This window comes from Geotrypetes seraphini, chromosome 9 (genome assembly GCF_902459505.1).
Source record: "Geotrypetes seraphini chromosome 9, aGeoSer1.1, whole genome shotgun sequence".
NCBI lineage: Eukaryota > Metazoa > Chordata > Amphibia > Gymnophiona > Dermophiidae > Geotrypetes > Geotrypetes seraphini.
The window spans coordinates 34,743,691-34,771,579 of NC_047092.1; the positions used below are offsets into that span (position 1 = coordinate 34,743,691).

At 41.5% G+C, this 27,889-nt stretch overlaps 1 protein-coding gene across 1 annotated transcript in view; it reads right to left on the bottom strand.

Moving 5' to 3' along the window:
• LOC117366893 (mucin-2-like) overlaps positions 1-27,889 on the bottom strand; it is a 79,636-nt gene that overhangs the window by 31,709 nt on the left and 20,038 nt on the right. Inside the window, exons 15-32 of the mRNA XM_033958870.1 lie at positions 18,882-18,914; positions 18,512-18,544; positions 18,139-18,171; positions 17,774-17,806; positions 17,404-17,436; positions 17,032-17,064; positions 16,667-16,699; positions 16,300-16,332; positions 15,935-15,967; positions 9,660-9,692; positions 9,269-9,301; positions 8,900-8,932; positions 8,528-8,560; positions 8,164-8,196; positions 1,256-1,288; positions 887-919; positions 515-547; positions 156-188 (exon numbers count right to left, since the gene is read on the bottom strand). Of these exons, the coding sequence (XP_033814761.1) occupies positions 156-188; positions 515-547; positions 887-919; positions 1,256-1,288; positions 8,164-8,196; positions 8,528-8,560; positions 8,900-8,932; positions 9,269-9,301; positions 9,660-9,692; positions 15,935-15,967; positions 16,300-16,332; positions 16,667-16,699; positions 17,032-17,064; positions 17,404-17,436; positions 17,774-17,806; positions 18,139-18,171; positions 18,512-18,544; positions 18,882-18,914 (594 nt within the window). The remainder of the gene's footprint in view (positions 1-155; positions 189-514; positions 548-886; positions 920-1,255; positions 1,289-8,163; positions 8,197-8,527; positions 8,561-8,899; positions 8,933-9,268; positions 9,302-9,659; positions 9,693-15,934; positions 15,968-16,299; positions 16,333-16,666; positions 16,700-17,031; positions 17,065-17,403; positions 17,437-17,773; positions 17,807-18,138; positions 18,172-18,511; positions 18,545-18,881; positions 18,915-27,889) is intronic.

Sequence of the window (27,889 nt, forward strand, 5' to 3'; positions counted from 1 at the left end):
AAGACTTATATAATGAATTTTAAATGGAATTGAAAATCATAAGAAGACTAGGAAAATGTAATCAGAATCAGTATACAGAGAATGAAGAATGAAGAAGAATTTCTCAAATGGCTACATTAAGAAGACTTTTTTTAATGAACAATATTTAATATTACCTGTGGTTGTATCTGGAAGAGTGGTAGTCGCTCCTAAAGAAACATTATGTTAATTAGAATATTATTCAAATAAGATCCTTTCTCGATATAAGGTTTAGACTTCTTACAAGCCAAAATGAAACAAAATGTAATGTTAAGTAATATTTTCTAATCATTCTTAATTTTTTTCAAAGTTTACTTATATTTTGGGATTTTATTTTCTGTCCTGAAAAGACTTATGTAATGAATTTTTAAAGGTTTGAAAATCACATGTAGACTAAGAAAAGTAATCAGAATCAGTATACAGCGAATGAAGAATGAAGAATTTCTTAATTGGCTACATTAAGAAGACTTTTTTAATGAACAATATTTAATATTACCTGTGGTTGTATCTGGAAGAGTGGTAGTCGCTCCTAAAGAAACATTATGTTAATTAGAATATTATTCAAATAAGATCCTTTCTCGATATAAGTTTTAGACTTCTTACAAGCCAAAATGAAACAAAATGTAATGTTAAGTAATATTTCCTAATCATTCTTAATTTCTTTCAAAGTTTACTTATATTTTGGGATTTTATGTTCTGTCCTGAAAAGACTTATGTAATGAATTTTTAAAGGTTTGAAAATCACATGTAGACTAAGAAAAGTAATCAGAATCAGTATACAGCGAATGAAGAATGAACTGGTGCCTCATATTTTCTCAATTGGCTACATTAAGAAGACTTTTTTTAAATGAACAATATTGAATATTACCTGTGGTTGTATCTGCAATAGTGGTAGTCGCTCCTAAAGAAAAAAACATAGTGCTAATTAGAATATTAGTCAAATGAGATGCTTACTCTATATAAGGTTTAGACTTTTTGCAAGAAAAATGAAGAAATATGGAATGTTAATTATTGATAATTCCTATTCATTTTTAATTTCTTTCAAAGTTTACTTAAATTTTTGTCTTTTATGTCCAGTCTTGAAAAGACTTATGTAATGAATTTTAAATGGAATTGAAAATCATATGTAAGCTAAGAAAAGTAATCAGAATCAGTATACAGTGAATGAAGAATAAAGAAGAATTTCACAAATGGCAACATTAATAAAATTTTTTTAATGAACAATATTTAATATTACCTGTGGTTGTATCTGGAAGAGTGGTAGTCACTCCTAAATAAAAATTATGTTAATTAGAATATTATTCAAATAAGATCCTTTCTCGATATTAGGTTTAGACTTCATGCAAGCAATAATGAAGAAATATGGAATGTTAAGTAATAGGCAGCCCGAGAGCTCGTCTCGACGGGCGTACCTAACGCGGAGCTGGGAGGCCCGCGCGGTAGCCCTTCGGAGACGCGGGACCGGAAGGGGGGAATAGGAGGCAGGGGATTGGTCGGCAGGTCTTCCCGCCGCTGGGAAGACCTGCCATTGGTAGCCGCGGCCGCGGAGGGCGTCGGGAGGGGGGAGGGTTTATAAGTTGAGCCTCGGAGGACTAAGGGCGTTTCTGGTCCTCCGAGGCGGCTTTGGCGGCATGGAGTCGGGTTCGGGTGCCGGTGCTGGTGCGGTAGAGCTCTCCTTTGCAGCAGGGAGCTCCTTTGATGAGGAGGAAGAGCCGGTGAGTACCGTGCCGACCCGGGAGCGTTCCCTGCCGCCGAGGCGTTCTCGGGAGATTGCCCGGGAGTCCATTGCGCTGGGGGCTGGAGGGGGACCGTTGGAAATCGCGCGGTCCGGCGGGAGGGCCCGCAAAGTGGTGAGGTCCGGTGGTTCTGTCGGGGGGAGGGTGGTGGCGGAGTCTGGGCGTGCATCGCTGACCGCGGGGGAGGTTGATAGCATGGCTGGGCCTGAGCCACGTGCTGATCTCGTGAGTCAGCCGGATGTGTTGCATACTGCAACAGTGGAGTCAGATTTTTCACTTCCCCAGGCCGGTGACCACTTACAGAGCGGGGGTGCGGTTGCGGGCCCAACGGAGAGAGCAGTGCAGTTCAGGGTTCCGGCAAGTGCTGGGACGGTCGGTGCTGGGGGCCTGGGAGATCCTGTTGGGGGTTTGAGCATGGGTGTCTCTGCGCCTGCGCAGAGCATCGGCTTGCCCTCTGTTCATTCTTCCTTCTGGCCTCCCTGGGCTTCGGGGTCTTGGGGTGCGGGTTGGAGTCCGGTGCCATGGCCGATGGGGGGCGCTGGAGTATTCGATCCGGCGTCCGCGTGGGGCCGTGGGATGGGTCGTGGCGGCGGTCCTGCGGATTGGTGGGCCCTTGGGGGAGTGGGGGGTGCTGGTGGTCCTTTTGGGGTTCCTCCTTCTGGTGCTGTGCAGTTGTCTGGTCCTTGTTTTGGTTTGTCTTCACAGGTCTTCGCTGGTTCGTCGGTAGGACGTGAAGCTGCGGCCACCTCCTTCCAGGAGCAAGTACAGAGATCCGGTGGTGTTCAGACGGAGGAGCCCGGACGGAGGGGACTTGGTCGTGTGGTTGCTGCGGATGGCGCTGCTGGCGGAGGGATATCGGCGATGTCCGGACAGCGGGGTCCTTACATGGTAGCTGCTGCGGATGGCGCTGCTGGAGGGTCGAGTGGACCGATCATCGCTGGAGGAGCACAGGACATGGGTAACATGGCCTTAGAGGCTGTTGAGGGTGGGGAACGGGGTAGGAGGATTGGGAAGGGTAAGCGCAAGCGTAAGCGGAGGGCTAGGGCTTCCTCCTCTTCTTCGTCTTCTTCTTCTTTAACCTCCACTGCTTCTTCGTCTTCCTCACGGTCTCGGTCGAGGGCGCTGGGCGAACAGGCGGGGCAAGAGAGTCAGGATAGGGGTGCTCCGGCATTGGTGGCGCTCACCGAGCTATGGGAGAAGGTTCCTAGAAGGTTGCGTCGAAAAATTAAAAAGCGAGCGTGCATTGATGTGTTTCGGCTCTTAGAGGGCAGGACGCGCAGGAGTAAAAAGAAGGTTAAGAAGGAAGAGGGCAAGGTAAAATCGGGTCAGGTCTCCCGTAATGTGGTTAACTGGACGCGGGCGTTTCTTCGTCTGGCCAGCGTATGGGGCCAGGCTCGTCCTCAGGATTATGGCCTGCTCTGGGCGTACGTGGATTCTGTGCTTGACACTTATCAGCGTTTCGGTGGTTGGGCCTGGCTCAATTATGACGAGGCCTTTAGAGATAAGATGGAAGAAAACAAGCACATGTCTTGGGGTACTCAAGATATCAATTTATGGCTAACGAATATGGCTAGACCTGGGGGAGGTGCGGCGAGTGTTGCGGCTCAATCGATGCAGCAAGGTTCGACGGGCGGGTACCGTTCCTTTCGGTCCGGAGCAGGGCAATCGGGTCAGGGTTCTGGGGGAGGGAATGACCTATGCTGGAAGTTCAACAAAGCGACGTGCCCCTTTCCGGATTGTAAATTCCGGCACGCCTTCTCTCTGTGTGGGCAGGGACACTCAGCGCTTAAATGCCCAAAAAAGGGAGTGGCCTTGCCCTCAGGGGCAGCAAAATGAGGTGGGTTCTTCTGGGGTCCCCACTCCGATTAAGGTGGGGGCCCTCCGGCCGTGGTTGCGCTGTTATAGTGATCGGAGGGCTGCAGTACTTTTGGAGAAGGGTTTTGTTGAGGGTTTTGTTATACCGTACGAGAAGCCGGTGGCTTCGGTGCGGGTTCCTAACGCATCCTCCGTGAATAGCCTGCGGGAGGTGGTTCGGTCAAAATTGCAAGAGGAGGCTAGACTTGGGCGCATTGCGGGGCCTTTTCGAGAGCAGCCTTTCTTGGTTATGATGGTCTCCCCGTTGGCTATCATTCCTAAGAAGGACCCTGGTAAGTTCCGTTTGATTCACAATCTGTCCCGGCCGTTGGGCCGATCGGTCAACGAGGGCATTCCTCGTGACCTGTGTACAGTTCGCTATTCGTCTTTTGATTGTGCGCAACGTCTGGTGGGACAGGCTGGGTGTGGTGCTCTCCTGGCAAAGGTGGACATTGAGTCTGCCTTCCGGCTTTTACCTGTCCATCCCTCCTCGTATCCGTTGCTGGGTTTTCGATTCGAGGGCGGGTTTTATTACGATCGTTGCTTACCGATGGGCTGTTCCATCTCGTGCGCTTACTTTGAGATGTTTAGTACGTTCTTGCACTGGGTTACGGTACGCGTTGCACGGGCGGATTCGGTTGTTCACTATCTGGACGATTTTCTCTTTGTTGGAGCGGCGGGGTCTGCGGTGTGTTCTTGTTTAAAAGCGTCATTTGAAAGCGTGGCTGCTACATTTGGTATTCCGTTGGCGGCGGATAAATCGGAGGGCCCAACTACGGTGCTTACTTTTCTGGGTATTGAGATTGATACCGTGGCAATGGTTACCAGGTTGCCACTGGACAAGGTACATCTCCTGTTGTTGCAGATTTCTCGGTTGGCCGAGTCCCGCAGGGCTACCCTCAGAGACGTTCAATCACTGCTGGGATCTCTTAACTTTGCATGTCGGGTATTGCCTATGGGGCGGGCTTTTGCTCGACGACTGGCTGCTGCCACCTCAGGCGTCCGTGATCGTCGCCACTTCGTGCGTATATCTGCGGGTATCCGGGCGGATCTTAGGATGTGGGTCGGGTTCCTCATGCGGTTTAATGGCACGTTGCCGATTCAACAGCCCGAGTTGTCTAACCTGGATTTGGAACTTTACTCTGATGCGGCAGGTGGCCTCGGTTTCGGCCTTTACTGCCAGGGGGACTGGTGTGCTGCGCCTTGGCCTGCTGCCTGGCAGCGGAGTGGTATTACACGTAATGTGACTTTTTTGGAGCTTTTCCCGCTTCTGGTCGCCTGTGAACTTTGGCCGGCTCGGCTGCGTAATAAGCGCGTGCTATTTTGGTGTGATAATATGGGGGTTGTGGAGGTCGTCAATCGGCATGCCGCAAAATGTTTGCAGGTTAATCAGTTGATGCGTGAGATCGTTCTGCGTTGTTTGCAGCTCAATTTATACATTAGGGCTAGGCATGTGCCAGGGAGTCGCAACTGTATTGCTGACGCGCTTTCTCGCTTTAATTTTTCACAGTTTCGTCGGTTGGCGCCAGACGCGCAGCCTCGGGGGTTGCAGATGCCAGATCATTTATGGAGCCTGGTCGGGAAGGGCTCTGGGACTTGCTGAGACAGTCGGTGGCTCCTACCACCTGGACTCGATACAATGCTGGATTCCGTCGATTGTTCGCCTTCCTGTCTTCCCGGGATTGGTCCCCGGGACATGTATCCGAGACCCTGCTGGCGGAATTTGTGCTGGATTCGCATCGTGCTGGTTTTTCGCGGGGAGTTGTGGCTGGCCATTTAGCTGGTTTTACATTCTTCTCTAGGGCCTTGGGGTGGCGTTGTCCGTCCTCGGGTTTCCTAGTGCGTAGACTTCTGACGGCTATGGCTAGGATTGCGCCGCGACAACCCGATGCTCGGCAGCCGATTTCTCACGACTTATTGACAAGGTTGATCGTGGAATTGCCGGCGGTGGCTCGGTCCCGATACGAGGTGCTGCTGTTCACTGCTGCTTTTTCGCTTGCCTTTTTCGGGGCTTTCCGCGTCGGTGAGCTACTGGTGCATCCTGCCGATACTGTGGGTGCGCGTGGCCTCTTATTGCGGCATGTACAGTGCGGCGACAGTACAGTTAGTTTATATCTGGCCAGATCCAAGACGGACCAGCTGGGCAGGGGCCGTACGGTGGTTTTGAATAAGATAAATGGTGTTACTTGCCCGGTTACGGCTCTGTGCGCCTATATGGCGGTTCGTCCTCCTTTGGGGTTGGCCTTGTTGTTGCACGTAGACGGCGGGCCCCTTACACGTTATCAGTTCTTAGCAGTGCTGCGTCTAGTTTTGCGCCGATGTGGCGAGGACCCAGCGCATTTTGGTACTCATTCATTTCGGATTGGGGCTGCCACTTGCGCCTTCCTGGCTGGGGTGCCCGGCGAGGGGATTCGACGGTTAGGGCGTTGGTCATCGGACTGTTATAGGAGTTACATCCGGCCTCACGGGATTGCACGAGGTTTAGATCAAGGAGGGATCTAGGTGGGGCAGCTTAGCCTATGTTTCCACTGAGGGGTACCTGGTTTTCGGGGGTGTGGGTGGATGTAGCTGGTTGGTGCATGCTCGGGTCTGACACTTTACTAACCAGGGTTAGGCTTTTACTCTAGAACTGGATTTGATTGTTGGGTTTGCCTTGCAGATGCGGTGTGGCGACAGCGTACTGTGTGGATTGTCGGGCACTCCTTCGTCCACTGGGCGGGAGAGCGTGCCGCGATCCGGCCTGGTGGTCAGCACTTGGGTCTACAGCACTTGGGCATTCGCGTGTCCTGGTGGGGTCAGCGGGGTATGCGGTGGCATCAGCTGTTACCGTTGCTGGCTGACTTCCGTCGTCGCCCTCGTCGTCCGGATATCCTGCTGCTGCATTTGGGGGGTAACGACGTGGACTCTCAGACGGGGAAGCACCTGATTGACACTATTCTAGGGGATCTTCGGATGATATTGGAATGGTTCCCGGGCACGACGCTGCTGTGGTCGGACATTATTCCTCGACCACGTCGGCTGGAGTCCAGGAGATGGACCAGGGGTTTGTGCAAGGTTAACCGTCAGGTGGGGCGCTGGGTGGAGTCTAGGGGGGGGGTGCAACTACGACACGACTGGGTGGATGTGTCCTGTTTAGGTTTGTTTGCGAGGGATCGGGTACATTTGTCGGACGTGGGCTGGGATTTATTGTTGGACGATTTCTCGTCGGGTTGTGAGCGTTGGGCGCTATCTTAGTCGCAGCTCTGTTCATTGGTGGGGGGGGGCCTGTAAGGGTTTACTGGCCCCTATGGCGGTATCTCGAGCTACTGGCTGGGCTCATCAGGTGATGAGCGGTGGGCCGGCTGGGAGCCGTGCCTGGTGGGTCAGGTGACCCGGGTTACTGGGGCATGTGGGGGACATGCCACCCCCCCAGATTCTAGCTTCATGGCGGGGTCGGGGGGCATAACCTGTTTTATTACAGTAGCTCGAAATAATTGTTTTTTGATGTTTATACTGTTTATACATTGTTATGTTATTTAATAACCTGTTATGACCAATAAACTGGGCTGCGGCTAATTTTTACCATAATTAGTGTTGAGTATTTTGTGGGATAATGTAGGGGAGGGGGTAAGGGTGTGATATATTCATAGGTAGCGGGCCTATCCAGATTCCGCTGTTATAGGCAGCCCGAGAGCTCGTCTCGACGGGCGTACCTAACGCGGAGCTGGGAGGCCCGCGCGGTAGCCCGTCGGAGACGCGGGACCGGAAGGGGGGAATAGGAGGCAGGGGATTGGTCGGCAGGTCTTCCCGCCGCTGGGAAGACCTGCCATTGGTAGCCGCGGCCGCGGAGGGCGTCGGGAGGGGGGAGGGTTTATAAGTTGAGCCTCGGAGGACTAAGGGCGTTTCTGGTCCTCCGAGGCGGCTTTCCCGCCCGCCCGCCCTTGGGTTTTGGGTAGAGAGGGGTGCGTTGGGATAGTTTGGGCGGTATCTCGAGCTACTGGCTGGGCTCATCAGGTGATGAGCGGTGGGCCGGCTGGGAGCCGTGCCTGGTGGGTCAGGTGACCCGGGTCACTGGGGCATGTGGGGGACATGCCACCCCCCCAGATTCTAGCTTCATGGCGGGGTCGGGGGGCATAACCTGTTTTATTACAGTAGCTCGAAATAATTGTTTTTTGATGTTTATACTGTTTATACATTGTTATGTTATTTAATAACCTGTTATGACCAATAAACTGGGCTGCGGCTAATTTTTACCATAATTAGTGTTGAGTATTTTGTGGGATAATGTAGGGGAGGGGGTAAGGGTGTGATATATTCATAGGTAGCGGGCCTATCCAGATTCCGCTGTTATGATATTTCCTAATCATTCGTAATTTCTTTCAAAGTTTACTTATATTATTGGATTTTATGTCCAGTCTAGAAAAGACTTATGTAATGAATTTTTAATGTAATTGAAAATACTATGTAGGCTAGGAAAAGTAATCAGAATCAGTATACAGTGAATGAAGAATAAAGAAGAATTTCTCAAATGGCTACATTAATAAGACTTTTTTTAAAGAACAATATTTAATATTACCTGTGGTTGTATCTGGAAGAGTGGTAGTCGCTCCTATAGAAACATTATGTTAATTAGAATATTATTGAAATAAGATCCTTTCTCGATATAAGGTTTAGACTTCTTGCAAGCAAAAATGAAGCAAAATGTAATGTTAAGTAATATTTCCTAATCATTCTTAATTTCTTTCAAAGTTTACTTATATTTTGGGATTTTATGTTCTGTCCTGATAAGACTTATATAATGAATTTTAAATGGAATTGAAAATCATAAGAAGACTAGGAAAATGTAATCAGAATCAGTATACAGAGAATGAAGAATGAAGAAGAATTCTCAAATGGCTACATTAAGAAGACTTTTTTTAATGAACAATATTTAATATTACCTGTGGTTGTATCTGGAAGAGTGGTAGTCGCTCCTAAAGAAACATTATGTTAATTAGAATATTATTCAAATAAGATCCTTTCTCGATATAAGGTTTAGACTTCTTACAAGCCAAAATGAAACAAAATGTAATGTTAAGTAATATTTCCTAATCATTCTTAATTTTTTTCAAAGTTTACTTATATTTTGGGATTTTATGTTCTGTCCTGAAAAGACTTATGTAATGAATTTTTAAAGGTTTGAAAATCACATGTAGACTAAGAAAAGTAATCAGAATCAGTATACAGCGAATGAAGAATGAACTGGTGCCTCATATTTTCTCAATTGGCTACATTAAGAAGACTTTTTTTAAATGAACAATATTGAATATTACCTGTGGTTGTATCTGCAATAGTGGTAGTCGCTCCTAAAGAAAAAAACATAGTGCTAATTAGAATATTAGTCAAATGAGATGCTTACTCTATATAAGGTTTAGACTTTTTGCAAGAAAAATGAAGAAATATGGAATGTTAATTAATGATAATTCCTATTCATTCTTAATTTCTTTCAAAGTTTACTTAAATTTTTGCCTTTTATGTCCAGTCTTGAAAAGACTTATGTAATGAATTTTAAATGGAATTGAAAATCATATGTAAGCAAGGAAAAGTAATCAGAATCAGTAAACAGTGAATGAAGAATAAAGAAGAATTTCACAAATGGCTACATTAATAAAAATTTTTTAATGAACAATATTTAATATTACCTGTGGTAGTATCTGGAAGAGTGGTAGTCGCTCCTATAGAAACATTATGTTAATTAGAAAATTATTCAAATAAGATCCTTTCTCGATATAAGGTTTAGATTTCATGCAGGCAAAAAAATATGGAATGTTAAGTAATGATATTTCATAATCATTCTTAATTTCTTTTAAAGTTTACTTAAATTATTGGATTTTATGTCCAGTCTTGAAAAGACTTATATAATGAATTTTAAATGGAATTGAAAAGTCTTATGTTATGAGTTTTTAACAGATTTGAAAATCACAAGTAGAGTAGGAAAAGTAATCAGAATCAGTATCCAGTGAATGAAGAATGAAGAATTTCTTAATTGGCTACATTAAGAAGACTTTTTTAATGAACAATATTTAATATTACCTGTGGTTGTATCTGGAAGAGTGGTAGTCACTCCTAAAGAAACATTATGTTATTTAGAATATTATTCAAATAAGATCCTTTCTCGATATAAGGTTTAGACTTCTTACAAGCAAAAATGAAGCAAAATGTAATGTTAAGTAATATTTCCTAATCATTCTTAATTTTTTTCAAAGTTTACTTATATTTTGGGATTTTATGTTCTGTCCTGAAAAGACTTATGTAATGAATTTTTAAAGGTTTGAAAATCACATGTAGACTCAGAAAAGTAATCAAAATCAGTATACAGCGAATGAAGAATGAACTGGTGCCTCATATTTTCTCAATTGGCTACATTAAGAAGACTTTTTTTAAATGAACAATATAGAAAGCCCTTTGAATTAATTAAAGGGCGCATAATATGGGACGAGCCCTGCATGAGTTCAGGTTAAAGTTAAAAGGGGGGGGGGGGTAGGAGTGAGGTACATAAGAGGTAACAAGAATTAATGGGGAATTTGAAGATTTTGATTGGTTTGAAATTTATAGGTTTGGGCTAGTGATAAGTGTAGGTGAGTGGTGATTGGTTGAGAAGGAAGAATTGTGAGTGGTGGCTTTCGGCGGGAGAATTGTTGAAGATTTTGTGTGGGAGGTGGGGTGTGAGGAGGGTAGGCAGGAAGGTGTGTGGGAAATTAGGAGTTGAGGGTAGGAGGCAATCTTTTCAGTTAATTCAATTTAATTCAATTTAATTCAATTTCATTTCGTGGGCGGTGCATTGTGAAGGAGTTGAATTACTTGTGGTCGTTGCGGCGTGCTTACCTTGGCGCTGAGGTGGTGTTAGTAGGGGTAGTCGCCGCGGCGATTTTAGCGCTGGTTCGGGCAGTCCCCCTTTTCCTTTTGTAGACGGTGTTCGCGGCTGCAGTTGCCGTGGGCGGTGTCACGTCGTTCGACGGGCTTGTATTTCCTGTCGGGTGCTTTGCGGCAGGAGCGACCTGCTTTACGGCTTGAGCGGCGGCGGGACTTGCCGTGGTCCGGTTGGGAGAATTGTTGGAGTGGAGCGGGGTTCTAGCACTGCTACAAAGTGCGAGGCAGTGGCGCCCGTTTTGAATTGGACGCGGTGGTTTCCTGCAGCGTGTTGGGTGAGTTCTGTTTGCTCTGAGTTCTGTTTGCTCTGAGCTGGTGGGGGAGCTTGTTTTAATTGTATTTTGTAGTTTAACTCCTGGTTTGGGTCTGGTTGGGAGCATTGTGTGTGTCTCAGCTAGAAAAAGGGGCTGGCTCAGTGATGGCTCCTAAACAAAAAGTTCTGCCTAAAAAGAAACAGCCTGAAAAGGGGCAGAAGGCAGCACGGGTGGGTAAGGCCACTAGGAAGGAGAATAATGTTTCCAGGGATAGCACTGTTGGACAAGTGGCCCGGCGTATTGCAGCTGAACGATTGAGTGTTTCAGCTGGAGTGAGACCTGCACGGAGAGCTGCTGTAGTGGGGTCCGCTAGTGGCAGTGGCTTGCGTCCGGAGGCTTTGAGTGCTGAGCTCGCTGAAGAAGGTCCTGATGCTGCTGTACCTGGCACCTCTCAATCAATCACTTCACCAACGCCTGTTACGGCTCCGGCTGGTGAGTTTGCTAGATGTGTGTCTGAGTTGTTGGGTATGGTGGCTGGGGGTAGAGAGTCTGAAGGTGTGGTTAGTGGTGGGGTGGGTAGTGCGGTGGGTGCTTCACGGAAGTCTTTAGGTAAAAGGTTGAGGAATAAAAAATTTTTGCATCGCTTGCAGCATGTGGTGAGGCATTTGGATAGGGATCGTAAGAGTAGGAGGTTGGATGTGGTGGATCCGATGCATGTTTGGGAATCTTCTGATTCTTGGGATTCTTCTCATTCTCCTTCCTCATCTTCTTCGTCGGATGTGGTGCCTGTGGCTGCATCGGGCGAAAGTGGTGTTTGTGTGCCTGGTACGTCGGGTAGCATGGCTCAATTTTCTCGTTCTGGACATACGTTATGTGAAATTGCACCGTTGGATGGGCAGTTGTCTCAGAAATGGAAGAGAAAAATTTTGAGAATGAAATATGTGGATGTTTTTGCTTTATTGGAATCTGAGCAAGAAGGTTTTGAAAGAAAGAAAAGTGAGGAAGGAAGAGAGGAAGGGAAGAAAAAGAGAAGTAGAGTTTCCCGAACTATATTTAACTGGTTATTGGGTTTCCATGTGTATGCTAGTGTTTTAGGGTCTGCTAAGCCGGGACTGTATCCTGGCTTACTGCGTTATGCTGATCTGATTTTACGGGCTTACAGGACTTATGGTGGGTGGGCCTGGTTAAATTATGACGAGCATTTTCGGCGTGGTATGGCTCGTGATAAGTCTGAAGCTTGGGGCTTCAGGGATGTGGACTTGTGGTTGACTGAAATGACTTCAGTTCGGCCTTCGTTTTTTCGAGGAGTCCCCTCCTCAGGAGGCTCTATGCCTTTGGGGAGGGGAGCCTCAGGTCCAGCAGGAATGGGTCGAGCAGGGGTTGGTGTTGGGGGAATGGGATCTGTGGGGTGGCAAGGTGGTGCAAGAGTCGGATTGGTGGGCTCGGCCTGTTTCCAGTTTAATGGAGGTCGGTGTGACAGAGCTGGGTGTAGATTCCGGCATGTGTGCAGTCAATGCTCGGGCTCCCACCCTGCCATTCGATGTCCAGGTGCCTGGAGTAAAGGACCGGTTGGGCGATCCGCTGGAGCGGCTGCCCCGGGTGTGTCTGGACAAGGCCCCTTCCCCCGTTGATCTGCAGGAGCTTGCTTGTTGGTTGCCCTTATATCCTAATCAGGTAGATGCTGACAGGCTTTGGGGGGGTTTTACTGAAGGGTTTATTATCCCTTTTGATGGTCCCTTGCTGTTGCATACCTGTGTGAATTCACCATCTGTTGCGAAACATGTTATGGTGGTTCGTGAAAAATTGGGAAAAGAAATTGATTTAGGACGAATCGCGGGGCCTTTCCTGTTTCCTCCTTTTGATAATTTGGTGCTTTCACCTTTGGGGGTGATTCCAAAGAAGGAGCCAGGAAAATTCCGTTTGATTCATAATTTATCCTTTCCTTTGGGGTTTAGTGTCAATTCCTTTATTGATCCGAGTTTTTGCTCGGTTCAATATGCATCTTTTGATCGGGCGTTAGACATGTTAAGGGGTTTGGGTCCTGGTGCGTTAATGGCTAAAGCAGATATAGAATCAGCATTTCGGTTATTGCCGGTTCACCCTTCGTCGTTTTATTTATTAGGCTTTCAATTTGAACATCATTATTATTTTGATAAATGTATGCCTATGGGTTGCTCTGTTTCCTGTGCATATTTTGAAGCTTTTTCTACTTTCTTGCATTGGGTAATGGAGCAATGTTCTGGGTCATCCTGTATTGTACATTATTTGGATGATTTCTTGTTTGGAGGTGTTGTAGGGTCTAATCAGTGTAGTGTGCTGTTAGATACATTCCGTGGTGTGATGCATAGGTTGGGTGTTCCGTTGGCTGAAAGTAAGTCAGAAGGGCCGTGCTCGACTTTGGTTTTTTTGGGCATTGAGTTAGATTCTGTGCGAATGGAGTCTCGATTGCCATTGGAAAAAGTTCAAGCTTTGCGTTCTGCAATTGACGGAGCTTTGCAGAAGAGGAAGTTGACCCTCACTGAATTTCAGTCTTTGGTGGGGCGGTTGAATTTTGCTTCTCGCGTTATACCTATGGGTCGTGTTTTTGCACGTCATTTGGCTTTATTAACTAAAGGCGTTACAAAGAAGCATTATCGTATACGATTGTCGCGGGTAGTGCGTGAGGATTTGTTAATGTGGAAAACATTTTTAGTTCAGTTTAATGGGGTGAGAGTATGGCCTCAGCCATTGGTATCGGATACTGATTTGCGTCTGTTTACAGATGCTTCTGGTGGATGTGGTTTCGGAATCTATTTTCATGGAGCTTGGTGTGCTGAGGCTTGGCCTGATGGCTGGCGGGCCAGGGGATGGTGTGATAATATAGCATTTTTAGAGTTGTTTCCAGTTTGGGTGACACTGAAATTATTTGGTTGTAGGTTAGAGAATAGACGGGTTTTATTAAGTTCAGACAATGTGGCAGTGGTGGAAGCGGTAAATAGACAGAGAGTGCATTGCAAATTGTTACTGGGTTTGTTGCGCTTGATAGTGCTGGAGTGTTTATGCTTGAATTTGACATTGAGGGCGCGTCATGTTCCTGGTCATACTAATGCAATTGCTGATTCTCTTTCTCGCTTTCAGTGGACCCGTTTTCATGCATTGGCTCCTGGAGCGGAAGGTGGCCCGACACTGATGCCAGCATCTTTGTGGCAGCACTTCCTAGAAGCTTCCAGACTCTGTTGAAGAATTCGTTGGCACCTAACACGTGGAAAGTTTACAGTGCTGGATGGCGTCGTTTTCTATATTTTTTACAATCTGTTCAAGGAGCTGATTGTTTGCAAATTGATGAGCGTTCTATCATTGATTTTATTTTATTTGCGCATTCTGTTGGATGGTCGGTGGGGGTTGTGAATCAAGTATTGGCAGGGGTTGCTTTTGTTTGTAAGATTCAAGGTTGGCAGGATCCTACTTCCTCCTTTTTAGTTCGTAAGCTTCGAGTGGGTTTTGTTCGTGGGAAGGCTTCCTTTAGTCCGGCTTTGGTAAGGTTGCCTATTTTGACGGACCACTTAGTGAGTATGGGGGAGTCACTTCCTCTGATTTGTGTGTCTCCTTTTGAAGTGGTTCTTTTTCGACTAGCCTTTTCAGTTGCTTTTTTTTGGGGCTTTGCGTATAAGTGAATTGGTGGCTTCGTCCAAGAATTCGGATGGTAGGACGGGGTTGTTGTTTAGCGATGTGGTTTTATCTTCCTTAGAGTTGCGTGGTTGTATCCGGCGCTCCAAGACAGATCCTATGGGGAAAGGATGTTGGTTTCGATTGCATGCAGTGGTGCAATTTTCGGAGTGTCCGGTATCTTTGGCTCATCGGTATGCTTCAATTCGGCCTCAACAGGGCCTGTTTTGGTTGGTGCATGCGGATGGGTCACCATTAACTAGGTTTCAATTTACTGCAGTTTTTAAACGAGTGTTGGGTTGTGTGGGTTTAAACCCTACGCTATTTGGCACTCATTCTTTTCGAATTGGGGCAGCTACTTTTGCGGCTCATGAGGGCGGGTCTCCGGATTTCATTAGGAAAATTGGGAGGTGGGCGTCCAATAGGTATTTGGGTTATGTTCGTACTACTTAATATTGCTCAGTTACACTTAATTTGTTTTCTCTCCTTATCTTATTTAGCTTGCATCCGGACTTTGCCAGTGGAGGTGTGTGTCTGGCTGTGTGGGCATTCTTTCATATTCTGGGCAAGGAAGCATGCAGTTACTTCTCGTTGGGGGTTGAATCTTGGACTGGCTGAATTGGGTATCTCCATTCAATGGCTGGGACAGCGTGGGATGCGCTGGAATCAACTCTTGCCAACCTTGTTGGAGGCAGAACGTTTTTCTTATCCAGATTTGATACTTGTACATTTGGGAGGGAATGATTTATGTCATATTAAGGGGGTGGATTTAATTAGGCAAATGCAAAAGGATTTTGTTATTCTGTTGTCTCATTTTCCGTTAACTCGCTTAGTTTGGTCAAAAATTATTCCTCGTTTGGTATGGAAAGATGCTCGAAATGAGCGTGCGATTGAGCGATTGCGGCGCAGGGTGAATGTGGAGGTTGCTAGATGGGTGGGCTGTTTGGGGGGTATGATCCTTAGTCATGATTTGTTATCCACTGACTGCCCTGGCTTATACCGGCCGGATGGGGCTCACTTATCTGATATTGGTCTAGATATTTTTCTTAGCACAGTGCAGGATTTGTTGGAAGCTGTGTTTAAAGTGTAATTTGGCTGCAGCTAGTTTGGGGGAGTGGTGACAAGCTTATGCTGTCTCCACTTTGGCGGAAAATGAAATGGAGTTCCTTCCAGGCGGCCAGGGATTGTGGGGAAATAAGTTCAAGATATGATAAATGTTGTATGCTGTGGGCGGTACCGCCACAGACAGGTGAGGCCGGGCGACACCGCAGGTCTTGCAGATGGGATACTTGGAATGTAATATAATGTGGGGATGTTGGGGAGAAGCAGCTAGGTCGGGACCGACTAGCTGTTGGGAAAGAAAGGAAAGGCCGCCTAGGAAGAGGGATATGAAATAAGTTAAATTCACTGTTATGCAATTTGTAAATGAATAAAGCTGCGGCCAAATTTATGCCATAATAAGGATGTGTTAGTGTTATTTTGTTCAAATTTTGAATTGTTTGAATGCAGAGTGCGAGTTCCTAATATTATGAATATTACCTGTGGTTGTATCTGCAATAGTGGTAGTCGCTCCTAAAGAAAAAACATAGTGCTAATTAGAATATTAGTCAAATGAGATGCTTACTCCATATAAGGTTTAGACTTTTTGCAAGAAAAATGAAGCAAACTGGAATGTTAAGTAATATTTCCTAATCATTCTTAATTTCTTTTAAAGTTTACTTAAATTTTTGTCTTTTATGTCCAGTCTTGAAAAGACTTATGTAATGAATTTTAAATGGAATTGAAAATCATATGTAAGCAAGGAAAAGTAATCAGAATCAGTATACAGTGAATGAAGAATAAAGAAGAATTTCACAAATGGCTACATTAATAAAATTTTTTTAATGAACAATATTTAATATTACCTGTGGTTGTATCTGGAAGAGTGGTAGTCACTCCTAAAGAAAAATTATGTTAATTAGAATATTATTCAAATAAGATCCTTTCTCGATATAAGGTTTAGACTTCATGCAAGCAATAATGAAGAAATATGGAATGTTAAGTAATGATATTTCCTAATCATTCTTAATTTCTTTCAAAGTTTACTTATATTATTGGATTTTATGTCCAGTCTAGAAAAGACTTATGTAATGAATTTTTAATGTAATTGAAAATAATATGTAGGCTAGGAAAAGTAATCAGAATCAGTATACAGTGAATGAAGAATAAAGAAGAATTTCTCAAATGGCTACATTAATAAGACTTTTTTTAAAGAACAATATTTAATATTACCTGTGGTTGTATCTGGAAGAGGGGTAGTCGCTCCTATAGAAACATTATGTTAATTAGAATATTATTGAAATAAGATCCTTTCTCGATATAAGGTTTAGACTTATTGCAAGCAAAAATGAAGCAAAATGTAATGTTAAGTAATATTTCCTAATCATTCTTAATTTCTTTCAAAGTTTACTTATATTTTGGGATTTTATGTTCTGTCCTGATAAGACTTATATAATGAATTTTAAATGGAATTGAAAATCATAAGAAGACTAGGAAAATGTAATCAGAATCAGTATACAGAGAATGAAAAATGAAGAAGAATTTCTCAAATGGCTACATTAAGAAGACTTTTTTTAATGAACAATATTTAATATTACCTGTGGTTGTATCTGGAAGAGTGGTAGTCGCTCCTAAAGAAACATTATGTTAATTAGAATATTATTCAAATAAGATCCTTTCTCGATATAAGGTTTAGACTTCTTACAAGCCAAAATGAAACAAAATGTAATGTTAAGTAATATTTCCTAATCATTCTTAATTTCTTTCAAAGTTTACTTATATTTTGGGATTTTATGTTCTGTCCTGAAAAGACTTATGTAATGAATTTTTAAAGGTTTGAAAATCACATGTAGACTAAGAAAAGTAATCAGAATCAGTATACAGCGAATGAAGAATGAACTGGTGCCTCATATTTTCTCAATTGGCTACATTAAGAAGACTTTTTTTAAATGAACAATATTGAATATTACCTGTGGTTGTATCTGCAATAGTGGTAGTCGCTCCTAAAGAAAAAAACATAGTGCTAATTAGAATATTAGTCAAATGAGATGCTTACTCTATATAAGGTTTAGACTTTTTGCAAGAAAAATGAAGAAATATGGAATGTTAATTAATGATAATTCCTATTCATTCTTAATTTCTTTCAAAGTTTACTTAAATTTTTGTCTTTTATGTCCAGTCTTGAAAAGACTTATGTAATGAATTTTAAATGGAATTGAAAATCATATGTAAGCTAAGAAAAGTAATCAGAATCAGTATACAGTGAATGAAGAATAAAGAAGAATTTCACAAATGGTTACATTAATAAAAATTTTTTTAATGAACAATATTTAATATTACCTGTGGTAGTATCTGGAAGAGTGGTAGTCGCTCCTATAGAAACATTATGTTAATTAGAATATTAATCAAATAAGATTCTTTCTCAATATAAGGTTTAGACTTCTTGCAAGCAAAAATGAAGCAAACTGGAATGTTAAGTAATATTTCCTAATCATTCTTAATTTCTTTCAAAGTTTAATTATGTTATTGGTTTTTATGTCCTGTCTTGAAAAGACTAATGTAATGAATTATAAAATGGAATTGAAAATTATATGTAGACTAGGAAAAGTAATCAGAATCAGTATACATTGAATGAAGAATGAAGAAGAATTTCTCAAATGGCTACATTAATAAAACTTTTTTTAATGAACAATATTTAATATTACCTGTGGTTGTATCTGGAAGAGTGGTAGTCGCTCCTAAAGAAACATTATGTTAATTAGAATATTATTCAAATAAGATCCTTTCTCGTTATAAGGTTTAGACTTCTTGCAAGTAAAAATGAAGCAAAATTGAATTTTAAGTAATATTTCCTAATCATTTTTAATTTCTTTCAAAGTTTACTTATATTATTGGATTTTATGTCCTGTCTTGAAAAGTCTTATGTAATGAGTTTTTAACAGATTTGAAAATCACAAGTAGATTAGGAAAATTAATCAAAATCTGTTTCCAGTGAATGAATAATGAACTGGTGCCTCATAATTTCTCAATTGGCTACATTAAGAAGACTTTTTTTAAATGAACAATATTGAATATTACCTGTGGTTGTATCTGCAATAGTGGTAGTCGCTCCTAAAGAAACAACATAGTGCTAATTAGAATATTAGTCAAATGAGATCCTTACTCGATATAAGGTTTAGACTTCTTGCAAGCAAAAATGAAGAAATATGGAATGTTAATTAATGATACTTCCTATTCATTCTTAATTTCTTTCAAAGTTTACTTAAATTATTGGATTTTATGTCCAGTCTTGAAAAGACTTATGTAATGAATTTTAAATGGAATTGAAAATCCTATGTAGACTAGGAAAAGTAATCAGAATCAGTATACAGTGAATGAAGAATGAAGAAGAATTTCTCAGATGGCTACATTAAGAAGACTTTTTTTAATTAACAATATTTAATATTACCTGTGGTTGTATCTGGAAGAGTGGTAGTCGCTCCTAAAGAAACATTATGTTAATTAGTATATTATTCAAATAAGATCCTTTCTCGATATAAGGTTTAGACCTCTTGCAAGCAAAAATGAAGAAATATGGAATGTTAATTAATGATACTTCCTATTCATTCTTAATTTCTTTCAAAGTTTACTTAAATTATTGGATTTTATGTTCTGTCCTGAAAAGACTTCCATGATCTGGTATCGTCTCTCCTTTTTTCCTTTCCATCCCTCCCATGGACTTGGCATCTCTGGTTCCTCAACCACTGGAGTGAGCACCTGCGGACACCCCTGTTTACTGCCACTGCTGCTGGTTAAGGAAAGCAGCAGTGACAGAATATGGAGGGTGGTCGGCTGTGCACAATCTTGGGGCGTGCACCCGGGCGGACCGCCCCCACCCCCCCCTTTGGTACGCCACTATCTTTACCACTTCCATACGTCCCAACCATCTTATCCCATTTTTCTAAATCTTTCTGAATATCCAATAAAAGTGTCCCAACATTATTCCTAAGTAGCGAATAGATCCCTTTACCCATCTCAAAGGTATTAATCTCTGTAACTCCTTAACCTTCTCCATAGATGCTGATATATTCATCACTTCCATCTTGGATACATTAGCTTTAAATCCTGACAACTGACCGTATTCATCCATAATATCCTTAAGAGCAGTCAAAGATGGCTCCAAAGCCTCAACAATAGCCAATATATCATCAGCGAACAAAGATAACTTTTGTTCTTCACCCGACACCCTCAGCCCTTTTATCTGTTGGGACTGTCTGATTCTCTGTGCCAGATGTTCAATAATTAATGCAAAAATCAAGGGGGATAACGGGGACCCCTGCCTTGTTCCTCTCTGAAGTTCAAATTTAGTGGAGTAAAGCTCATTAATTTTGATACACGCTATTAGACTATTATATAATGTAAATATCCAATCGGTAAACCTTTTTCCAAAACCTATACATCCCAACACTGCTTCCATAAATTTCCATTCAACTCAGTCAAATGCTTTTACAGCATCGACCGAGACTGCCACTCATTTTGTTCCCTCCCTTGTGTTTCTGTGGCTTGGTCATTATCAAAGACAGTGAAGGAAGTGATGTCGATGAGCTGGAAGGAAGCGTAAGCCAGCAACTCCCCGACCGCTGGAGTGGAAGCTATATTGTGCTCTGGAGGTGACAATACTTGAGAAAAACAAGGCTGATTAACTTTTTGAGTTTTATTGGTAACTAAGAATCCAGACTACAAATGAGTAAGAAAAAGACTCCTGATTTAAAGGAGTACGCATATTGTGGCAGTAGTCAAGTAAGACGTGAAGAGGAAAGTGTGACCCTGATACCTGAAAAACTGGGAGAGGACTGTGGAATTGGTTTGTTCAGTGGAGAATGAGAGTGTACACGATATGGAGGAGTGGCGAGGATGATTTCAGGAACTGAAAGCGGATATAGCAGCTTCGAGAGAGGACTTGGCAGCAATGAAATCTGAACTTAAGGTGGATATATTTGGCCTGGGTCAGCGTATGGAGGACATGGAACAACAAGTCGAGGAAGTAATGGTACATTTGAACTTAATGGAAGAAAAACATATGCAGCAGGAAAAACAAGTAAATGAACTAATGGATCGCTTAGAACAGGGGTGTCCAATGTCGGTCCTCGAGGGCCGCAGTCCAGTCGGGTTTTCAGGATTTCCCCAATGAATATGCATTGAAAGCAGTGCATGCACATAGATCTCATGCATATTCATTGGGGAAATCCTGAAAACCCGACTGGACTGCGGCCCTCGAGGACCGACATTGGACACCCCTGGCTTAGAAGAATTGGAAAATAAGGGTAGGAGACAAAACCTTTGCATAAGAGGCCTAACTGATAAGCCGGAATATCGCAATTGTAAAGAAGTAGTTCAAAAGATATCAGTGTTTGTTCTGGCCCAAGCCCAAATTGAGAAGCAGGCAGATCAAATTCATATTGATCACCCTCATCACACACTAGGAGCAACAAGGCTCAAACAATTTAAGGACATTATAGTATGTTTTCATAATTATGTTCAAAAGGAGGAAATCAAGTTTCAAGTTTATTAATATATTTGATGAATCGCTTATTAGGATTACTAAGCGATGAACAAAATTAAAAATAGAGTATAATACAAAGAAACTAACATATTGACTATATTCTTTCATAAAATACAAACATGAGTCGGGAGGGAAAATGAAAAAGTTACAATTTTCATCTTGGTAGATAAAGGGAAAAAACAAGAGGGAGGGGGGTGTTTAAACTATAGCACATTTTGAAACCTTTCTTAAAAAGTTTAAATATTAAAAGCATCTTTAAAAAAATAAGATTTTAAAGATTTTTTGAACAATGTGAGATCTTTTTCGTTTCTAATATATTGTGGCAGAGAGTTCCACCATTGAGGGCCCATCACAGAGAACATGTCCGATCTTCTTATTCCTATAATTTTCAAAGAAGGAACAGAAAGGAGATTTTGGCTAGAAGAACGAAGTGGGCGTTGAGTACTGTGTGGTATTAACAATCTTGATATAAATTGGGGTTCGTTGAATGCTAGAGTTTTAAATATAAGCAACATTATTTTAAAAATGATCCGATGGCCAATTGGAAGCCAATGGGCATCTATCAACAACGGTGAGACATGGTCATATTTCCTAGCATTGTATACTAATTTGATTGCAGTGTTTTGTATTAACTGAAGTCTCCTTTTTTCTTTTTGAGAAATATTGAGGAGAAGTGCATTGCAATAGTCAAGTTTTGCTATAATTAGAGAGTGAATTAGTATTTTGATCGAATTTGGGCTCAGAAATTTGGCAATTGATCGGATCAAACGTAACTTAAAAAAGCAATTTTTGACAGTAAGAGAGATATGTTCGTGATAAAGCAGTCTATCGTCGATTATTACCCCAAGGATTTTAACAGAAGAGACTAGGTTTAGAGGAGTATTGTTAAGAATAAATGAGGTTTTCAGGGTTATATCTTTTTCCCAAGTAAATAGCATTGAATTTGTCTTATTTATATTTAATACCAATTTGTTTGTGTTAAGCCAGTTTTGTATTGTTTCTAGTTTTTTATTGATAGATGAAATATCATTATTGTTTTCTGGGTCCAATAGGTGAATGAGTTGAATATCATCGGCATAAGAAAAAGGAGTGAAGCCGATAGACTGACAAATGCTTAGCAATGGAGAGAGAAAGATATTAAACAAGAGAGGGGACAAAATAGATCCTTGAGGGATTCCAAAAGAAGAGGAGTAAGTTTTAGACAGTTCGTTATTAAACCTAACTAATGAGGTACAATTAGCAAGATAAGAGGTAAACCAAGAAAGAACTTTCTCGTTTATACCTATCGATTCTAGCCTATTTAAAAGTAAATCATGGTCTATAGTATCGAAGGCGGCAGAAATGTCTAATGAAAAAAGGATAACAGATTTATGATGGTCTAAAAAGTATTGTATATTCGATGTTAATCCTATCAAAGAATATTCCGTATTGTGGAATTTTCGAAAACCTGTTTGGTTAGGATGTAAAGCATTAGTGTTTTCAATAAAATCGGAAAGTTGATTAAATATCAATTTTTCTGTTAATTTTACCAGAAATGGTAAATTAGCTATCGGGCAGTAATTTGAAAGTTTGTTTATACTAATTTTATGGTTTTTAAGTATAGGAGTAATGATTGCAGTCTTCCTTAGGGATGGAACGGTAGCAGTGAGTAAACTCTTCAGAATAAGTGAGTGGATGAAAGGTCCAAAGTAAGAATAGTGTTTTTTTAAGTAAAATGGTGGAATGATTTCGGAGCTGGAACCTTTTAAATTAACTTGTTGAAAGAGAGATTCTATATCTTTAATTGAAGGGATTTTGAAATTGGAGCACTTTGCTATAGGTATAAATTTAGTTTAGTTAATATTCGTTGAATTACTTGTATTTGAAGGAAAAGAACTTTGAATATTGTTGATCTTTTGATTAAATGCATCAGCTAAGTCTTGTGCTTTTAAAGTGGATTTTTGAATAGTATTGCTTATTTTGTTTTTTGGGTCTATTGATTTTAGAATATTATATAAAGTAGAGGAATTTTTAGCTTTGTCAATTTTATTGGAATAGTATGTTTTTTTTGCCTGATTGATTTTTGTTTTGTAGAATGAGACATTATCCCTATATATTTGAAGATTGGATTGGGTTTTGATATGTCGCCATTTTCGTTCTAATGAACACAATTGTTGTTTAATCAGGTGAAGTTCTGCCGTGAATGCTGGTTGTGGTAATTTTAGTTTGAATAGATCAAGAGAGAAAGATATAAAATGGTGATCAGACCAAGGGACAGGTGTAACTGACTGATCAGAGAGAGTAAGATGGTGAGATAGCGGAGCAAAAATCATGTCTAAAGTGTGGTTTGTAATATGGGTTGGTTCAGCTATTTTTGGATGCAGCATGGAAACAGGAGAAGATCTTATGGGACACATACAAACTTTCCATATATGCGGATTTATGGGTTGAGAAGGCGAAGAGAACTTGCACCCTTTATAGCAAAACTAAGAGAAGAACAGACACGTTATAGATGGACATTTCCATTTGGATTACAATTTAATGCAAAGGGAGCTACTTATCGTATTTCATCTAAAGTTGAAGCCCTTCAAACTTTTCAACTTTTCAACTTTTCGGATGGGGAGAAGAAAATCCCGTTGCAGGACAGGACAAGAAACAGCAACAGACAATTTCAAGACTGAAATGGCAACGGGTTGGAGTTGGTAGGGGCAGACTACGTTCTGCCTTTTAAAAATAAGTAGACTATTGGCCTCTTTTACAAAGCCGTGCTAGCAGCTGCACTGCACTAATGGCCCCGAAGCCCATAGAGATTTAAAGGGCTTTGGGGCTGTTGCTGCACCGCAGCTGCTAGCACAGCTTTGTAAAAGAGGCCTTATGTTTGTTAATGATAAGAATATGATTTTTTTAAAAAAATTTGCCATAAGAATTGATAGAGCTTTTGGGTAGAATTACTAGGTATTGCTCATGCTCTTTTATGTAGTCTCTGAAGAAATAAGGGGAAAAATATTTAAAGAATACTCCAGCGGGGTGGGGGGGGTGTTCTTCCTTTGGAGAAATGTCTTGGAACCAAGGCAGAGGGAGGATGGGGGAAATGGAAGGGGAGAGGGGTTTGGGGTAGTGAATAGGGTAGGTATGAGTGGAATGGGGAAAGGATGTATGTGTGTTGTGGTTGTGCAATTTTAAGTATGGATGTGATGTGAGAGCATTGGAAGGTAAGAAGAGGGGAAAAAATAATTCTGAGATGATTGATTTGAAAGTGGTAACTATAAATGTTAGAGGCCCGAATTCTCCCTTCAAAAGAAAATGCTTGGTAAAGGAGGCGTTGCGATTAAAAGCAACAATATGCTTGATTCAGGAAACTCATTTGAAGAAAAGGCATCAACATTTATTGAATACCAAGCATTTCCCCATTTGTAAAGTTACATCACATCCACTTAAGAAGATATCTGGGGTGGCTATTATGATTTCAGGGAAAATTCAGGCTTCAATTTAGAACACTATGGGCTCCTTTTACAAAGGTGTGCTGGCGTTTTTAGTGCACGCACCAGATTAGCATGCGCTATAGCCTGCACTAGCTGAAAAAATACCACCTGCTTAAAAGGAGGCGGTAGCGGCTAGTGTGCGCAGCATTTTAGCTTGCGCTATTCCGCACTTTAAGGCCCTAGCACACCTTTGTAAAAGGAGCCCTATGTAGATGTGGAAGGTAGATTTCAGATATTCCATGTAGCTTTATAAGGAAAATTGAATAATATAATATCAGTATATGCACCAAATGAAAATCAGTAAACTTTTTATCAGTTATTACAAGATAAGATGATGAGTATGCCCATTGGATTATGGATAGTAGGAGGAGATTTCAATGTAACTTTATTCCCTCCATTAGAAAATATAGGGAGAGTCAATTATTGCAGAAAAGATCGAAAAGAATTAAAAGGGATGTTGCAAAATTTGGGATTGTTTGATGCTTGGAGGCATGGACATCCAGGGAAATCTCAATTTATGCATTATTCCCATTTACATAAAACATATTCACAAATTGATTTTATTTTTTTGGATAAACATCTTGCATCAGATATGAAGAAAGTAGAAATAGAGGCTCAATTGTGGTCAGATCATACACCAGTGGTTGTGTCTGTGAATTTAAAGGAACTTGATAGACCAATTTTGGAGATTAAATTAAAGTGTATTAAACAATGAGGCAGTATTAGCAGAATTAAACCAAATTATCCCAGAATATTTCACTATAAATGATTCATCTGAAGTAGCTTTGAGCGTGATGTGGGATGGCTTTAAAGCTTTTATTAGAGGTCATTTATTAAAATGGGCTGCTAGAATGAAAAGGCAAAAAAATCAAGATGACACTCCGTTACGAACACAACTTAAAGAATTAGAAGAACAATTTATTAAAACACCAACAGATTCTTTGAATAGGCGATTAATCAAACTATATAATAAACTTAGAAACTTGGAAAGGACCAGGTTAAATCAAAAGTTATATGCATCCGAAGTAAAACATGACCTCCAGCTAGTATTGCAATACAGTGGTACCTCGGTTTACGAGTGCACCGGTTTGCGAGTGTTTTGCAAGACGAGCAAAACATTCGCAGAATCGGCACCTCGGAAACCGAGCGTGCCTCGATTTATGAGCGGCGCCCCCCGCAATCCAGCACCCTTCCCCCGCTCTCTGGCACCCTTCTCTCGTGATCCGGCACCCTCCCCCACATGATCCAGCACCCCCCGCTGTGATTCTGCACCCCCCACCGCGATTGGGCACCCCCCCCCCGCTGTGATTGGGCACCCCCCACCGCTTCTTACCATCATCTTACCATACAGTTTCCATTATTTCCTATGGGGAAACTTGCGTTGATAAACGAGCATTTTGGATTACAAGCATGCTCCTGGAACGGATTATGCTTGTAATCCAAGGTACCACTGTATTTAGAAAAGGCACCTTTAAAAAAATTAGAGATAGATCAAAGTGATCAGAGAGAAATGGAGATATCAATGGAAGAAATACAAGGAACAATTAGATCTTTACCATCAGGGAAGGGTCCAGGAGTAGATGGCCTTACAGCAAGATTCTATAAACAGTTTATAGGTATACTCTCTCCAATACTACAAGAAAAATGATATCTTAAAAAAGGGTGGAATTCCACAATCTATGCTGGAAGCAGGAGTTATAGTTTTACCAAATCCGGGGACAGACCCCTACTTATGTAGTTCATATAGGCCTATTTCATTATTAAATATTGATGCTAAAATATTAGCAAAGATAGTGGCACCAAGAATTAATAAGGTTTAGAACCAATTCGTAGGTGAAGATCCTGCGGGACTTGTTCTAGGCAGATCTTCTGGAGATAATGTGAAACAAACAGTTGAGATTATGTGGTGGGCTACACATAATAATACCCCTTTAGTATTGTTAACTGTTGACGCTGAGAAAGCATTTGACATGGTGGAGTGGGGTTTTTTGTTTTAAACTTTGGAGTATTATGGATTTGGTCCTAATATAAGACAACGGATAGCTGCTCTTTATTCTAAACCAAAATCTAGAATAAAAAGAAATGGTGGATACTCAGAGTTTTTTTCATTATATAGGGGTACACATCAAGGGTGTCCCCTATTTCCAATTTTATTTGCATTAGTAATGGAACCGTTAGCTGCAACAATTAGGAACCATTTAGGTATTAAAGGGGTTAATTTAGCAGAGGAAAAATATAAAATTTCATTATTTGCAGATAATATTTTGTTGAGAATTGGGGACCCGGTGGGATTGCTCCCATGCTTAGTACAAGTATTAACAGAATATGGCTTACTATCAGGATTTAAAATGAATGCTTCAAAATCAGAATGCCTAAATGCAAATTTGGATAATTCAGTTGTACTACGATTGCAAAGCTCCCTCCCCTTTGCTTGGGCTGAAAGACGACAGTTTGTTTTTGTTTTCTTTTTAAATGTGCTTTCCATTACTTGTTGTTGTAGATGGTATGGTAGTTGTTGCTAAAAGAAGTCGAAAAGTTTTAATCAGATTATATCCTGACCAGATTCCAAAGTAATATTTAGCAAGGGCCTGCTCTAACTCTTCTAAATATCACTCATATATTGGAAATATTATTGGGTGTTATAAAAGATTTATACAGCAAATTTATCACGCCATGTAACATTTTTTTTTATCGCCGGCCACTGCAGTAAAAGCTCCAACACTCAAAGGATTCCTATGAGTGTCGGAACTTTTACCACAGCAGCCAGCGGAAAAAAAACCTCTAATGCAGTTTGATAAGGATCCTTATTGGTATTATAATCTCACATAAATATGAAGTAAACACTTCTTTATACTAATAAACCAGTAAATGAAGAACCCTCTGGTGCCTCATAATGTCACCAATTTGATGACATTCAGCTGAAAGAGTACAGTTTATTTTGGGTTTTTTTTTAATGTGCTTTCCATTATCTGTTGTTGTAGATGGTATGGTAGTTGTTGCTAAAAGAAGTAGAAAAGTTTTAATCAGATTATATCCTGAACAGATTCCAAAGTAATATTTAGCAAGGGCCTGCTCTAACTTCTAAATTTCACTCGTATTTTGGAAATATTATTGGGTGTTATAAAAGATTTATAGAGCAAATTTATCAGACCATGTAACATTTTTTTTAATCGCCGGCCACTGCAGTAAAAGCTCCAACACTCATAGGATTCCTATGAGCATCGGAACTTTTACCACAGCAGCAAGCGGAAAAAAACCTCTAATGCTGTTAGAACATAAGAACATAAGAAAAGCCCTCACCGGATCAGACTGAGGTCCATCCAGTCCGGTGATCCGCACACGAGGCAGCCCATTTAGGTACTCCTGATTTGAGACCCAGATATACCATAGCCCTCAATACAATTTGCAAGAAGGTGTGCATCCAACTTGCGCTTGAATCCCAGAACAGTAATC